Genomic DNA, 18156 nt, shown 5'->3' on the forward strand with positions numbered 1-18156 from the left:
TGCATAAAGGATGCACAGATGGCAGGGTTCCCAAAAAAAAACAAAAAAAAAAACTAACATGAAGTAGATTGTAAAGGAAGTGTTGTTGAAGATTAAGATGCTGCTTTACAAACACTGTTAACTTTCAGTGAGTGGAAGAGACCTAAGCATTTAGCAGAGGGAGGAATGCTGAATGAAAAGAGCCAGCAGCTTTCCTCAGTTCATAGATCAAGGAGAGATAATCATCAATATCACCGACTTACTTCCCTTACTGAATTACTCATGGACTTCGATCTGAATAAATTATTTCGGGGAAGATGTTAACATGCTAATCAGTGTTAGAGGGGATTATTTATCATGTAGAAGTTCCCAAAAACCAAGACCTAGTCATTCTTTGTAATAAGGCGTCCATAGTGTATAAACAGATAAAGCAATAAAAACGCAAAATACAGTTAGTGACTAATATGTAATTGACTGCTCGAAGCTAAATGCTAATGTCACTTTGCAAACATGCTGATGTTGAGCAGATAAATGTTTACTCCCTTGGTGTGTACAAATGCTAACATTTGCTAATTAGCACTAAACTCCATATGCAGTTTTGTATTGAAACTTTGACCTCATGGCGGTGCTCGATGAAAAGTCAGGCGATAACCCAAGTTATTACAATTGAGAGTGACATTAATGTCTGGCAAACAAATTTCATAGCAATCCATCCAGTTGTCGAGATATTTCTAAGCTAAACTAAAAATGATGACGCCTGCTAATATTGGCTCATTAGCACTAAACACAAAATACAGCTGAGGCTGATGAGAGTATCATTTTACAAGCAATAAAGTCATAAATCAAAGCATTGGATAACATATATATTTCAACCTGCTCATGACTTAAGATATCACCAAATGTATTACAATTAATTCAGACTGGGACATGATCATCCATGTACTAAATTTCAAGGCAAGCTATCCAATAGTCGAGATATCCAACTAATACCCAAAAATGTCAACCTCATGGTGGCGCTCGAGTGAAACTCAGAATCATTGGGATACATCAGCTTGGAGCCACAAACATCTGCATGAGATTTTGTGCCAATCCATCTGCAAGATAGTAAGACATTTCATTGGATACGTGTAGTGCTATGAGGAAAAGTGAATCAGCATACTTCATCTTCTGGGGACCATCAATTGTTTTTATATTATATATAATTAGAGATATTGATATTTCAGTCTGGATTAAAGTGATGGACTGGCTTGACGACCGATCGACAGACTAACATCATTAGAATTTTGGTGCCAGCGTGGCTAAAATATGATTATTGCAAGAACAGATGATACAAACTGGCACCAAAAGAGCCTGTGTTTCTACAAGGACAATCAAAGTGTCGCTCCATACTTTTACAACACTTGACACTTCTGCTGCGCCGTCACATTATGGCTGAACCTTCACACCCTTCAAACAAAATCCCTCACTTGCACAGCAGTGAACGCCAAATTGCAGCTTGTATGTGTGAGAAGACGTTAAGACTGCAGCGCTCAGACGGAATCAGCCGGGTTCTCACCAAGCTCATTCATAGTGATTAGGAGTCTGTGTGACCTTAATTCTGTTCATAGGATGGGGCTAAGAACTCATATGAGGCAGAAACAGACACTCGTCAGCTTAGTAGGGACTTATACAGTAACGGCTAAGCTAATATTTTTGTGGGAAGGTTGTGCTTGTAATTTTGAGTATACAAAACATTTTCACATAAAAAAAGACAATTCTGGGACTGATTTACTCATTGATTATGCGGGTTACTGAGCTGGAAATTCAATTTCCTCTCCGTTTTTGTTTTCATTTTCTACTGATGAAATCCACTTGTCGGGCAAAAGAGTTGCTCAGGAGGTCGGCCAAAGGCTCAGCATTATACTAATTTGTCTAAATAACCTCAATGACTTTAAGTGAAGCCCAGTGGTTCAGCTTCCTATTCTCACTTTAATTGCTCTGTAATGCTGATGGTAAGACCTGTGGAACCTTTCACTTTCATTTATTTTTCTTGCTCACAGGTGAAGAAGAGTATAAAGGAAACACTCATAGGAGATTTTCTGTTTTAATTAGGATTATTTCTGATTTATACTTTTTCGGATAATTTTACAATTAAGTCATCAAGAAATGTTAGAAGATTATCTTTCCTATGCAGGGGATTAGCTCATTTTAGCATAAAGACTGGAAGCAAGGGTACGCAGCTAGTCTCAAAGGCTAAAGTGCAACTGCGAAAAAAATTTGCATTCGTTTGACACGTCAGAAGGGAGAAAATTCATTTTCATATTTTTTGGTTTCATGATGGCACTTTGGCCCGTTTAAATGCTCGTGTGGCCCTTACTCTTAAGTACCCCTGACAACATGTTCCCTGTGCTGTAACTGGTTCTGCCTGCTAGCTGCTGTCAATCAAACCAAGACACTGACACGCCCCTGCAGCCGGCTGAGACGAAAGATCTTTTTTCTTATTTTGAAAAGGAAAAACAATACATTTAAATAAACATGGTGACATTACTTTTAAAGACAAAAATAATGAAATAATAAACTCATTTGTGACTCCTCTGTGACGTTGAATAAAAAAAAAGGCCCTTAGCTTATTAGCTGGCTTGCACCATGATAAGAAAAGAAAAGAGCTTTCCCACCTCACTGATTGTGGCAGAATGTCTTTGACCTGAGAGCTTTTAACATCGCCATAGTTAACACACAGACAATCAGAGTGTAGTCAATTCTCCTTTAAATCTCTGCAGAGAAAGTGTGTTTTAGCTAAAATTATCTCTCAATGTTTATTGTCCTGGGTTAGAAAATTACAGCAACTCATTCTCTAACTTGCAGCACTGTGCTTCACAACAAAAATGCCTTCAACACAACTCACAATACGCCTGCATCTCTTATGTGCCTGATCGATAAAAACAAAGCTGCAGTTACCAAACAACAAACTCATAATGCGTTTTTTTTTCAAGCCAAAAATGGAGAGAGAAGTTACATTATTTTGCTTTTAACACCTTTATATGTAGTCTGTGCTCTAATTAGCCAGTTTACTAGTCTCAACTGTGAGACTATGGCTTTATTACTTGTGGTAATAAGAGGCAACCATAAAATGCACCATGTTTTTGCAATTTCAATCATTTGGAGCAGAATAACAGATTATCCAGTTTACCTTTAATGTAGTTATTTGTTTGTTAGTCTTCACTGACTGACTACATTTATTTTAAAGCTTTAGTTACTTTGCAGATTTAGATGAATAAAACAAAATATATACCAACTAATAATTTAGAATATATTATTAAAAGGTTAAATAAAGTAGTTAAAATCATGACCTCTGCATTGACAAACTATATATTTAAAGTCGTGACTCGTGACAAGCACAGGAATGCATTACTAATTTTAATAATAATTCTGCATGAGTACTTTTACTTTTGGTACTTTAAGTACATTTCAATGCTAATACTTTTGTACTTTTACATATGTAAGAGTCTGAATGTAGAACCTTTCGTAGTTTCACATTTTGTATTACTTAGTAAGTAATTCCTCCGACGCTGGTCTTCACTTTCTGTGTGCTCTAGCTTTACAACAAGTAGACTTAAAGGAACATTTAGCATTGATCCCAGAAACATAGCTTAAGAATGAGACTCTTACTGTGCATTACTCTGGATCAAAGCATCTGTGTTGAGCGTAAATTTGGATGTGAAACTGAAAGAGATGTGTTGCTTGTACGTGTTTTTCACAGGAAAGTGTTGACCTTGGGGAGATCATGTTCTCACTATGCTACCTGCCCACCGCTGGAAGACTCACTCTTACTGTCATCAAGTGCAGGAACCTCAAGGCCATGGACATCACTGGATATTCAGGTGCGTTTGAGTGTGTGCGTGTGTTTGTGTGTGTGTGTGTGTGCGTGTGTGTGTGTGTGTGTGTGTGTGTGTGTGTGTGTGTGTGTGTGTGTGTGTGTGACTGTATGTGCTGGTGCATGCATTTGTGTAAATTACTTACAGCTGCAGTGGCTCAACATGAATCAATTGACTATCCAATTGTAAGCGTGTCGGATAATGTGAAGAAACAGGAGTCGCCTCTACAGCGGTGTGCTGTTTATTTCAGCAGTTATTAAAATTCAACACTTGCAATATTAAGACATTGTCAGCAAATAGTTGCAGGCAGTTTGTTTTCCATTCCATTTTTTCCGACAGTACTGATATCACTTTTAAAATGTTACATGTATTTTGCATTAAGCACCAGGATTCAGGTGTGGAGTGAATGTGGCATTTTCTTGTGTTCGATGACGATTTAAATGAGACACCGAGAATTGTCTGCCATCATTGTAATCTGTGCATTCTAAACCCAATGCTATCAAATTGTGCCTTCGGGCATATTATGCTGCAAAGCAAGCACTCTTGTTTGTCGTTTATAGATTTAGGGCAGCTTACATCTGACTAAAACGTGGCATAATGGATCATACGAGGCGATTTGTTACTGACGGATAAAGATTTAAATCGGCATTCACCAGGAAGCTTTCTCAGTCATGCTGTTAAAGCTATCTATGTCCTCTCGCCCTCTGTGTTTACACAAGCCGTTGACTCATCTACTTTTATGCACATTACCGATGCCAGGTCCTCCAGGGTTGCTTTCATGCTTAAGTAGAAAACACACACACACACACACACACACACACACACACACACACACACACACACACACACACACACACACACACACACACTGGGGGATGAAATATGCCACGGATGGCTCTATCTTCATCTTTGGCATGTTTTGGCAGCCAAAGCAAACATTTGTAAAACCTCTGTTTCTCGCTCTGGCAGTTTCTTTTCAACTGTCAACTTAGTTGAAACATGATGATATTTCCATTATCAGCAGTTCCTGTTTAGATAAAATTATTTATTTGATGTCCTTCCTCTTTTCCTGTCACCGCCATTAGATCCCTACGTCAAGGTGTCGCTCATATGTGACGGGAGACGTTTGAAAAAGAAGAAGACAAGCATAAAGAAGAACACTCTGAATCCCACCTACAATGAGGCCATCATCTTTGACATCCCACCAGACAGTATGGACCATGTCAGCCTCCACATCTCTGTCATGGACTACGACTTGTACGTACAAACCAAACATCTAATTTGAAACCAACAGATCAGGACAATAAATGGAATGTTAGAAAATAAAAGTCCCCTCTACTCGAAAAATCTATTTGCTTATTGTTGACACACCTGGACGATTCACCTTCCCCGTGCCGAATGATGTTTTCAAATTCATATGCCAAAGATTGAAATAGTATGTGTGAAATTTGAAATACCTAGTGCAGACACACTAAAAATGGGCATTTCAGTGAGGTAAGAAACGTTTAGTAGTTGAAGACACAAAAGGAAAAGTACACTCGTACAGGAATAATCTCTCCAAATCATCAGTTAAGAACCACCAGAAGTATCTGTAGAGACCCGGCCCTCTACCTGTATTTTCTCTTTTCATTTTGCTGTGTTCTGGATGTTTCCGGGCATCAACCTCTATTACAACCAGGCGGCAACAACCGGTTCTGAAAAGTGCAGCCAATGCTGAAGTATCTTAAACCTGCATTCTCTCTACTGGCAGGGGGCGACTCATCTGGTTGCAAAAAGAAGTCTGATTGTATGAAAGTCAATGAGAAAATGACCCTACTTCTCACTTGACTTATTACCAGTAAACATTGTAAACAGTTTATGGTCTCAATCGCTAGTTTCAAGTCTTCTTCACGACCGCATATATTTCACTTAGTAAATTATGGTCCCATGGTTTAGAGTAAAATAGACAATAAAGTAGGTATGCTTTAGGATGTGGCTACCTTGTGATTGACAGGTGGCCACCAGAGCCATATACGGCATCTCTACCATGGTGTCACTCCTCCACAATCCAAATATGGTCACTTCCATAATAAAGATTGGGACACCCAAAATCAAAGATGGTGAAGGCTTCAAATCTTCAAAGCTTAAAAACTTCCAAATCGTCAGTCCACAAACCAATGGGTGATGTCACAACGACTATGGCCACTTCTTATATACAGTATATGATAAAAAAAACAACAACGTAAAAACCAGGTACCAAATTATAAGCACGCATGAAAGAGGAAACTTTGAAAAATTGTGGACACAAAGCAGAAATAAACGCAACCAACAAGTGGACAAAGCTTGTTGCATATCGAGATCGGATCAGGGTTTGGCTTTCAGAGCTGGGGAGGAGGAGCCAACTTTGAATGTTGTGTTTACAAAACGCAATGTTTATGTGTGGAAAAAAACATATCAGACATGAATTATCATTAAACGTGATTATTAAATATGCCTGTAGGGGAACATTAATGAAAAACAATTGATTATTCCTCATTTTCAAATTAAGAGTCAGTTAAATTGTAGTTCTTCAGAGAAAGAGAAGTGCACTACGATACCGTTTTAGTGTGTGAAGCTATATCAGGAAACGGAAGAAGTGCATGCAGTGCAGACGGCTGACAGAATGAGGGCATGTATGTTAAAGGTCAGTCTGTTTTTTTATTGTGTAGTATAAAAGGACAAGACACTGTTTAGAAACCTTGTGTTTTCTTTCTTTACTGCACTACTCTCATGCCAGAATGAAATAAGGTTGTACTAAAAACAGGGGCTTTCAATTACACTTCAGGCATCATTAATGGAGCAAAGATCTCCTTCCTAAGATGAGTCAATTCTAGTTTCACGGAGACAATCACCTGCAGTTTCACTGTATCAAATAGGCAGATTCAGATTTGGGTCTTTTTTTTACAAAAATGACCTTCTTGCAATTAGGGGTAAAAAATGTGATGTATGAGATGTCGTGTCGGGTTAAGTCAGCTGTATTCATACAGTACGTGTGTGTCCCCACAGGGTAGGTCATAATGAGATCATTGGTGTGATGAGGGTTGGCTGCCATGCCGAGGGACTTGGCAGGGACCACTGGAACGAAATGCTGGCCTATCCACGCAAGCCCATTGCACACTGGCACCCCCTGCTGGAGTCCAAGAAGTCTGAGAAGGAGGTCGGTTCCGGCACTGGAGTCATTTTTAAACGAGTGGTCAACATGTAGGATGAGGAATTAAGGGTTGAGATGGTGGGCGATTTTAGGGTGGCACAAACATATAGCGTGTGGCATTTAAGGAACAGGTGCATTCTGGTTGTAATTATTGTAGCTTGACCGCTTAATTACTTAATTGACAGTCAACAGCTGCAGCAGCAACAATGGCGGTCAAACAGCTCGTGGCGCCAATTAAGATAGTTGCGTCAAAAAAAGGACTCTTTCTCACTAATAATTCAGTGGTATCTGAACACACAGACATGATAAACAAATATGTTTTATAGTTATGTTACGTGGCTTACTCTTTCCGATGTCCATCACCAGTAAACGTCCTTACATCTGCGTAGAAAACATGGGTGAAAAAACGCTCCTTGGACCTCCGGAAATCATTCCGTTTTTAAATTCTCTTCAATATAAAAGTTATCCGGCGTTAGTTGTCTGTTGCATTGCAAACGAAAACAGCTTGAAGATAATTTGGCATACTATTAATGGTGTCAAGTGTCTACAATGTAAACAAAACGTGGCTCAAGTTGTAGCCAGGCAGCATAATCAGCACACTCAACGGATACTTTATACTTCCCGTTTACATCCTCTCAAGCATTATGGGAATTCCATGAGAAATAAGTCAATTTATATATCTGCATCTGTACATCTAATATATAATTCATCTATTTGTTTGTTTATTTGTTTACTAAATTATTCTCTGTTCTGCATTTAATTTTAGATGTGCTTATTATTTTGGGGCTTATTTTTTATGTTGATTTTTTTGTTATTTTGTTATTCTAAAAATCGTAGACATGAGATGTTGATAAAAATCATGCCTGTGTTATTAATTAGATGTAACGTGGGTATCATGTCAATATATTCATTATTCAATCTGTGTTCTTTGCATCAGTGCTTTCAGTCTCTTTTGTGTTACTTTGCGGAGTGTGTGGTAACAAAGGTTTGGACACAAGCAATTATTTTCCTGCACCCTCGTAATTCAGAATATTAAATGCAAAAAAGTCCTGGAAAAAAAAGAAGACAGATGCAGCATGTGTGTCATGAATCATTTTCATGTGTTTTTCTATTCTGCAGTGGAAGGCGAGAACAGCCAGCTTTGACAGCCAAGGCTCCTGCCCTTCACCCAGGCCCCCAGCGAGTCCCTGAGCAGAGCCACCTGTGACCCAGCAGCCCAGAAGGGGGTTTCCTCCCTCTTGCTGATCCACTTCCTGTCTGTCTGATTGAGCAGAACACAACCCCACTGTCAGTCCCTCTCTCTCTCACTGTCTCTCCCTTCCCTTCAAGTCTTGTCCCAGAGCACTCCCAAGAACTGATCTAGGACCACCGTCAAGTCAGTTTGTTGGGCGAAGTGCAGTCTTTTGGGGTTTTAGGGTTTGAAATGTGGGTGTTGGGATAAACCAGAGCTGCCATTGTTGTCCTCAAAAGAGATTGGCTGGACATCCAGTCTGCAGACATTTCCTATTGAGCTGTCCGAGCTGAGTTGAATGAATCTTGGTGTCCTCACATGGAGATGTGTTAGACGCTGAAGATTTAGCTTTGTGCCGCAGATACCCTTTGATAGAAAGAAACCCTTTGACATCAGATATTGCTCCATGAGAGCAGCAGAAGTTTCACATCAGAGGTTTCACAGGGGAGGCGACATCTGAGGTAGAAAAAGAGACTTAAACTGGATCTGAAGCAATTTTAAATATGTCCAGCTTTCTCTTATTTCATTTTAAAGTGCTGTAGTAGGAAGAAAAAAAAACATTACTGAACTGTAGCATTTTGGAACTATTAGATGTCAAACCACTCCATTCGTCGTTATTGTTTACGATTAGCAAAACTGAAATACATTTCAAAGGTCCAAGAACATAAGCAATTATCTGATCCGCAGATCATTGAGGAGAGGTTTAAATTGTCTGACAAAGGCACAAATGGTCATTGCACTCCAACTAAAAAGAAAACATTTACAGAAACAAGCTTTTTCTCAATGGAGCTCTATAAACAGGGAACTTGTGAGCACACTTAACACACCCTTACCTCCTTCTCTGTTTGATGTTTGCTTTGGAGCAATCTCACGCTTTTCTTCCAAATGAAAACTCATAAGCACTCATTTTCCTTCAAACAAACACTGTTAAAAAGCACTTCTTTGTCTCTTTTTCTGAACAGGTTTTGATGGATGTTCATAGTTTCATGTACAGCAGCCGTCTGCTGGTTGCCGTTTGTATGTTTTGTTTTTTAGCAGAAAACCAGAAAATATAATAATAATTAAAAAGGTAGAGATTAAAAAAAAATACTGGCATTTTGAATATATTTAGCTTTGGTGGTGATAATGATTGAAAATAACCTAAACTCTGAAAAAGGTGAACCTAATTGTCTTTTGAACTTGGAAACATGCAACTTTCTTGATGTTTGTCATTAATCATACTGTTGTACAGGAAGAGCGTCTGTTTTAATTTGCCATTCAGAATTGTTCATCGGCAACATGTGGATAATGGATTTTACTTTTGTAGATATTTCATGTGATTAAGAAAAAGACTGCAGCACCACTGTTGTATCGAATATTTTTGCACCAGTATAATTCCCCTATTGGGTTCCGTAATAGTATTTGCTCTCGTTTCAATAATTAGATGTTTTAGTGAAATAAAATATGCACAAAATGTCAGTTAAGGCTAGGATTACTGTCCTATAACGGATGCTATATCTGCTCAGATGAAAAACAGTAAACCATCAAAAGATTTTAATTAAAATATTACATAATGGAGGTTCCATATCATTGCAATGAGAACAAAACAATCATTTGGTTTCTAATTACAGGATTTTCCTCCAGTAGTAGTAGTTAGGTTTTGCTGTAATTGGCAAGCAGATAACATCAGTACATTTGGGCCAGGAAATGTTAAGCTACGGAGTCAAATGTGATATCAGGCAAGAAAACTGCCAGGAAACATTAACGGCATGAAACCCATTTTCTGAATAGCATCCGTATGATCTCAAACAGCAACTTAAATCGGATATGTAAGAATTTTCTTGGCCTTGGCTTGGACTGGTCTCGACTTCTGGTGCCTCATTCAGTGACAGAGGACAAGTGATATTACAGCTCAAACTGCTGTACAATGACCATGCTATATATCACAGAGTTTAGGAAATTAGGGGCCAGACGTCAAGACATGAGCAGATTCGTTCAGCAGACCCAGCCGGATCTGTTTTAGCCATTTCCTTCATGGGTACGTGTACCCAGAGAGAGCTGTTTAGTACCTCAGTGTGTGTGTGTTTGTGAGACAGCAGTGCGGGGGCAGCTGGTAGGTCAGCGTCTACAGAGCAGTGGCATTTCTCTAATTGGCACTTGTAGCGAGTACGAGTCAGTGCATTATCGTTCATGCTTGACGTAACCCACAATAGCATAAACAACCCTCCAGATTTGCTCTCATTCACACAATTATTTTGATGGTGAAATTCATCCCTAATGGCATTATTCATAGATTTCTAATATCTATCTTATTTTAGTGTTGAAACAACGTGTTTTAAACATGTGCTTTACAAAAGTCATATTCCTTTGAAAATGTGGTGTGTTTTCATAGTAGAAGAAACCTGTTAAATCAATTGCCTCAGTTTAGTCTTTCAAGACCTGCTAGCTTTGCCTAATATTGTATTGTTTCTTGATATAATCGTGTATCCCTTCCAACTATTAAGATAGCACTGAATTTCCAATTTTTTATTGAACATTTTGTATTTGTAATAATAGAAATGTTTGAGAAAATGCTCTGGTGACTGAAATCAACAGTTGTTAGTTGAGCCAAGTCTATTATGAGTTCCTAAATCATTATCAAGACTTTCAATAAGAGGGACCCAGTGTGTAATACAGTAAACTGAACTATCAGACATTATTTCAGTCACAAATTGTTTCATTCTTTTGTTTCAACAAGTCTGAAAATAAACAGCAGTTTGTTGTTGTTGTTTTATCTCCCACGGGGTGTCATGTGTTATCAGTTCTGTGTGGTATGATTCTCTTTTCTTTGATTAAAAGACTTATGCAAAAATGGTCTCCGCACTGTGAGTTTTGGAGCAATAAAACACAGCATATAATGACAACACAGCCAGGGGCTGAACAAGCAGGAGCAGGCACAAAGGAAATGAGATTTTGTCTGAATCAAATGGTCAAATTAAAGAGAGGAGGACACAAAACATCACATAGCAGTAAGACCTCACAGCCTCTAAGTGGCATTTTCATGTTTTTTTTGGTATATCACAAAAGAAGAGAATCAAATGAATAAATAACAGTTCAAAGGCTATTTCTTTTGCTTAAAAATGTGAGATGTTATGGGTGAGCCGTCTTCACTCTACCACGCTGCTGAAAGACTTATTATGGCATAGCGTGTATAAACGTACGGCTCCTCTTTTTTTTCTCATTACCTTTGAAAACATGACACTACATCCTTGCTGTCACACCAGGAGTTTTGTTTTCATATTCAGTCTGTAAATGATTTGGTAGCCGTCATCCCAGGCGTAAAGCTGTTTTTCCTCCGGGTTGTATTTCAGACTGGCGTGGGCTCCGTACCTCCTGGGAAAGTAGATCAGGGGGGCCTCCTCGCTTATGACCATGTCGTTGACGTCAAAAAGGCACTGGATTCGGGACCGGCTGGCCAGACGCGTGTTGTAAACAACATAGACAGTCCCACAGACTACGAAAGCCGCCTCTGCGTTCTCCCTTGGGCACCGGGTGTCCCAGATTTGTTCTATATCGAGCGAAGCGCGGTCCATCTTTGCAAGGTGGATGTTCGGCTCACTGTCACTGGGCGCGTACAATAGCCAGAGGCCTTCGTCATCTGCTGCGAGGTCTGCAACAGTTTCTGGGTTGAGGTTGTACACAGTAGCGTGGCTCTCCACGGGGAACATGGCGGCGTCTGTCACCGAGCCAGTCAGCAGGTCATATTTGACCACCTGCACGTCAGTATCATCCTCCTGCTGTATGTAGTACAAATAGCCGTCGTAGACGGTGCTGCCAGCACCTCTCCAATCAGAGGGAAGCCTGATATGTCTGCTGCCCGTGACGCCAGGGGAGCGGGAAAAGTCACGCACAGAGCCAAACTGGTAGAGGTTGTCCCCTGATGTCCCGTTAAAGACGTACACCTCGGATGACCTGGGGTCTCTGGTCCACATGCCCTTGGGACTGCCCACTCTCTTCAGGATCTTCACTGATCTGATGCCAGAGATGATTTCCACACAGTCTGCAATAAAACACCAAGAGAATATTTTGTCAAACGGTCAATACAGATCAATATCCACTGATTTTGTTTCACATAAGGAGACACATTATTCTTTTTTAACTTGATTTCAAATTCACCTTAAAAATAAAGAATAAATGTTTTCCTACTGAGAGAAAAGCAGTCAACAAAATGTGTCAAATAACCAAAACTGTTTTTACTTTGGCGGAAAGTTTTGTTCATGTAGCACCACATTGCTAATACTAAGAAGTGGTTGAGGTTACAGGCCTTAAAGAGGTTCTAAGTATGAGATTGGGAGCATTTTTAATACCTCTCAATGGGTGTCAACATGGCAGGTTAAGTGACACATGCCTTGTGACTCTCGTGCGTCATGTGACTATCGACACTAATGTGACAAAATATCAACCCTTCCTTTTAGTTTTGCACAGGTCATGAACAGTAGTCTTCTGGTCAAAAGTCCTATGTTTGCTTGACCCATCTCATCATACCCCGTGTGTTATATCTCACTGTTCATACTAGTGAGTTGCTCCGACCATATATTTATGATGTGGGTGGGCCCACCACATTGACGGCATCAGACGCCGAGGGGCATTGACCAACTGATGATATTTGACGAACTAGGAGTGAGACCTGGTTGGTGCTACGCTTCCACCAACCACTCTATCGGCTGTAACAGCCATAAGAGCGGCTGGCTTTACTATGTCAACAAAGCAAGGAGAAGCTTGGAGTACAACACACACACAGAGGGAGAGCAACTTCATTCTCTTCTCAGGTACACAGTATGCCACAATGTCTTTGGATAGAAAATAGTTGTTTGAAAAACGTATTCTAGTGGAAGACCTCTGTCATAATTAGCTCTATTAAAAAGTTTCTGCAGATTCATAAGAGGCTGAATTTTGAGGTTAAAAGGAACAACAAATATATTTGAATCAACATGTGATGACAGTTGGGTTGTACGCTAATGTGATCTTGACACTGACAATCAAGATCTCGTAATAAATAATACCTAACAATGTTTTAACTGGTGATGTTTTATTCAGTCATGAATATTATGTTAATATGTAAGGCTTTAAAACCTCTCGAGAGAAAACAACAGGGGAGAACTGTATGTTGCATTCAGATGTTGTACCTCAGCTTAATTACATGTCTATCTATAGTGAAAAATTATACAAATAATATAAATAAAAAATATATATATTTCACAGTGTGAAGTTAAAATAATTGGAATAATTTTCAATTATATCTCCCAGCATGCACAATTAGTTCCATTAAGATATTCCTGTAAAGTGACATTCCTATGGTGAAATTTGTATTCGCAACCTACTGTAACATTAGAAAAACATCAAGCAGCCTGCAGCAGTGAATATCTGGCTCTCCAAATCAAAGAAGAAAAAAAGCAGTCGGGGGGGAAATTGGACACAAAGACGTATATATAATGAGAGGAGGAATGAGTGCAGCACACAGACAGCATTAAGATGCTCTCTGTAAAAAGGAAGAGTAATACAATATACAATGCTTTCATTAAAACGCACAAACAAAGGATGCCCCCCGCCCCGATGTGTCCTGGAGCGAAATTAACATTGCACTCACAAATCTGAAATGGGTCGCTACAACACTGTAAAGTTCGCTTTGGGTCACTTCACAAAAATGTACAATGGCTCACTGTGTTCAGAGCGAACATGAGCTCGGAGAGTAACACCGCTGACCTCAGGGCAGCTTCCTGTCCCTCCTCTCCGCAGAGACACAGCTCCAGATTGCAAAGGAGATCTTACAAACTGAAACTAACAGAGCAGCCTTTGCTCTGCATTGCACCATCATCCACTTTGAATGAGAGAACTCTCCTTTGATTTTGTTGAGCATGACCGGCAATATGATTCTGAACACAGTTCATGATAAAACTAGATCATTCTTACAATTGATGTGTTATTGATTGTCTTAACTCAGCGTGAATAATAAAGAAATCTTTGTGGGCAAATCATAGCATGTCAATTGCCTCTCAATGGCAATAGACATTGGGCGTGGGCATCAGCTGTAACCATAGTATGCATGAGCGCAGTGCAGCAGAGCGGCAGCCATGAGCTAGCCTATTAGGCACGCTCACATGCGCTAACAAGCACGCTCACTCGGCCGGCCCGACCATTTAATCAAAGCACAGACAAGCTCTGATTACAACACACACAGAGGGAGAACGACTCAATTATCTGCTCAGGTTACTCATTTGTATCTTTACTTAGCAAATAGTTGTTTGCTGCTACATTGATGCTCTGAATAGGATATACAGAACCTCTAATGTGCACAGTCAGTGAAATCTGACGATATGTCGCGGAGTAAAAAATTGTGTGTTTCACAACTTTCCACATCACGCTTAAAAAAAGGGTTATAAGTCCCTGTGTTATACAGAGCAAATGATAGTCACAGCATTTATTGTAGCAGCACACCTTGGGATCTGAAGATTATAAAGACAAATGCTGTGCTCAAACAGCGCATGCAGGGGAGTAGCTGTGCTGAATTAAATAAGTTGCATCCGGCCACATTTCTCCTGGAAAACATTCTGCCCACTGACTCAAAGCGCTTCGTTAAATGACTTGTAACAGCACCGTGTTTGTTTCCCATTTTCCAGAGGCATTGATTTTCCAAGACAGCTGGTTTACAGCCTGGTGTGATGTGAACACACACACACACACACACACACATATATATATATATATATATACCCCATAGGTTGTGATCGTGCCTGGGCTCCGTCATGAATGGAAACTAAAGATCAAAACGCAGCCATCCCATGGAGCACATTTGGAATAAGTGTGTATGTACTTCCCTGCAGCTCACCAGAGACTGTAGAGTGCAGCTCCTCCCAGTCTTCTTCTTCCTCCTCTCCCTCGTCCTCTCCTCTGCTCTCCTTCAGCCTCCAGGGTCCCTGCTCTACCACTTTGTCTGCCTTGTTGGCACAGGCCCGAGGGGAAGTCTGGGTCTCCACGTAGTCCATCTCTCGCTCCACCCGGTCCACTCGGACTGCAGCTCCTTCCAGGTCTTTAAACATCACACTGTGTTGATTTCTCAGGCCATCCATGGCCCCAGCAGTTAGCTTTTTGAAATCCAGTAGCTCTGTGTGGTAGCGATGGGATTGATCGTGCCACAACAGCATGCGGTCCTACCAGACGAGAGCAGAGCAAGACAAGTGTTGAAATAAAGTGCTAGAATAAACTGTAGGATTTTTTTATTGTTTTTTTCTCACTAAAACCCTAGGGTCATGGTTGAAGCTCTGTGAGGTTGTACAGTGGTGCTTTGAGCTAAATACTAATATCAGCATACTAACAGTCACAATAACGATGCTAGCAGGCTGATATTTGGCTGGTATAATGTGTACTGTGTTCACCATCTTACTTTAGTGTTCTAGCATTCTAATATTTGCCAATTAGCACTAAACAGCAGACACCCACTTTACCGAGCGAAGCATGATCACTTTCACAAAATAGAATAGAGTTTCTCAGTGTGTGATTGACACAGTCATAAAGACAGATAAATTATTTAGAGCAAGATTTAATAACAGACGGTCGGCCTTCTCCACTGTCTCCTCCGCCACAGATTCATTTTCTCTCTTTGCTTGCTGTGGGCCTGTGGTCAAATGGAAATGAAAGTTCAATGAAAACATATTTGATGAATTGCCGTGTTCATATCAATGCAGAAGTTGAACCAGCATATTGGAATTGAGACTGGAGGGAAACCACAGGGGGTTGAAGAGAGGCGGATTTAGATGTAAATAGAATGTGGATAACAGCTTTAAGTCATTTTTGCATTGCAGCCGCATCGAAGATGAAAAGGAACATTTCCAACACTGAAAAAATCTGCCAAAAGAATACATTAAAATAATTATTTAAATGAGAGTTCACTGAAATTACACACCGAGGCAACCAGGCATGTACTCCTCCTGCATTTCCTATCATGAGCCCACAACAGTCTTACACACACGTTGCTGTCTCATAACCTCACTTTAAAAACACAATACTGAACTCTCAGCAATTTGATTCCTTCCCTGAGGCACTTTGTTGTAACACAGCATCATTCTACCTTCACAGAACACATCTTTCCATTAGGATGTTGGGAGGTTTCACACCATGGCAGCAATGGTTGAGCTTGTTCTCATTACTGGTGTGTCATTGTCTTAAAACACGGAAGAAACTAATGTTGTTGGACAGATGCTGCATGTTACGTCAGAGGCCCCTGTAAAGTTGATGAGCCTGGTAGAGATTGCATTAATTGGACTGCATTAGTTAATACATTCAATTCACATAAAAGGAAGTAATCAGGAACTTATATTTCTAATTTCTACTGATTGTTTGTTCAGACATCTCAGTTCGTCAAATTAACAAACAATTTATTTGGATTACTATCTCTGCATACTGCGCATATTCTTTATACTTAATACTGTGACTATTTGCACAGTCCTTGGTCAGTATTTTGCTGATTCTTTTTAGAATAGTTAAATTTAACATATTTTTGATTTAGTTTTTATTGTAATTTTTGTCTATTTTATGTATGATTGTATAGTTTTGCAGTACATCTTATATTGATCAATTGTCAGTCATTTAAAGGAGTATTGTTTCTTACCTCAATAGCCAACAACCTGTTCTCCAGATAATCCATCAGCCCCTGGTAGTAATACTGGGCTCCAGTGAAAGTCCAGGCAGTGGAAACAAGGAGGACAAACACCGGCTTCATTGTGAGCTAATCAATGGGGAAAGCTGAGTTTCTTTGTTTGTCCAGAGTTTAGATGCTTCTTCAGGTTTTCCCTCCCAGAACCGTCTTCAGAGCTTCACACAACCGATTTAACACGTTGTATACAGTATAACCAGATGTGCAAAGACGGGAGGAGGATAGAGTGCAAGTCAAAGGCCGCTCTGATAGTTCCCAATTCTTTGACCGCTCTCACTTTGCTGGAATGTTTTCACAAACTCTCAGGGAGGAGCCTTGTGCCTCTTACCCCTCTATGTCCTCAAAAAGTGAATGTGCTTGCTCCACTCAACCCTGTGCACATTTTGTACACACTGTCTCAGGCATATAAGCGGGGATTATATAGACAGAACATAACTAAACAGCTCTGCCGACTTTTACTTCTTAAAAAGTTTAAATTAACTTAATATCTGCAGGGATACAGTCTGGATACTGCAATTAGATTAGTTATGGTGCCTGTCAAGGCCGGTAAGTACAGGCAACAGAGTTAGGAGGACACAGACAAAAGAGCAGACAGCCACAGTTCAAGGATTTATTGAAGGCATGATAGAGTAAGCTTACTGGCAAGCCCAAACAGAGTTGTAAAGAGTCCACAGGAAAGGGGCAGGGGAAGGTTCTGGCAGGTATTCAGGGCCATGCAGATCCAGATCCAGGTTGCACATGTTAGGTTGCAAAGTCCAAAGGGAAGGCAAGGGAAGCACAACCTTGTATATTGTACAATCTGTATGGGAAGGGGTGAAAAATGGCACGGTTATATATTGTAAGGCTAACAAGAGAAATTGGAAACAGGTGAGCAGATGGGTGGGGAAGTCAGGAAAAGGCTAGGCATCTAGTGGACAAGTGGTTCTCAACCTTTTTTTCAGTGATGTACACCCGTGTTAAATATATTTTTCCCGTTCCCCCAGGGGCACTGAGGTAGAGAACGGCAATGAAAGGGCAGTGGGGAAAGGGCAAACACAATAAACGCCATTGTGTTATTTTGGACAACATACAGTACAACGTGTTACTACCCCAGGTTATATTACTTCAACCTCACGCCCCTCTCTCTGGTGAACCCATGTTTGCTCTGAGTAACTGGCTGCAGGTCAGCCTCTCCGATCGAAAGGCTCTCATTTTCTGTCAGAGCTTTCCGTCAAACAAAATACAAAAAAGATGAGAAGTCCATCATCATCGTCAT

General features: G+C 40.2%; 2 protein-coding genes across 2 annotated transcripts in view; one reads left to right on the top strand and one right to left on the bottom strand.

The window, feature by feature from the left end:
• The window catches only part of syt6a (synaptotagmin VIa), a gene marked incomplete at both ends in the record, with an annotated part of 53419 nt that extends 45226 nt beyond the window's left edge, over positions 1–8193 (top strand). Inside the window, 4 exons of the mRNA XM_079225976.1 lie at positions 3719–3839; positions 4919–5090; positions 6858–7008; positions 8122–8193. Of these exons, the coding sequence (XP_079082102.1) occupies positions 3719–3839; positions 4919–5090; positions 6858–7008; positions 8122–8193 (516 nt within the window). The remainder of the gene's footprint in view (positions 1–3718; positions 3840–4918; positions 5091–6857; positions 7009–8121) is intronic.
• A 3273-nt stretch (positions 8194–11466) lies between these two features.
• On the bottom strand, positions 11467–16967 carry olfml3a (olfactomedin-like 3a; the record flags this gene model as incomplete). Its single annotated transcript, XM_079225597.1, has 3 exons — positions 11467–12251; positions 15078–15399; positions 16857–16967. 3 exons carry the CDS (start codon positions 16965–16967, stop codon positions 11467–11469), a joined length of 1218 nt encoding a protein of 405 aa, XP_079081723.1.
• Positions 16968–18156: the final 1189 nt, after the last annotated feature.

This window comes from Taurulus bubalis (genome assembly GCF_910589615.1).
Source record: "Taurulus bubalis genome assembly, chromosome: 11".
Lineage (NCBI taxonomy): Eukaryota > Metazoa > Chordata > Actinopteri > Perciformes > Cottidae > Taurulus > Taurulus bubalis.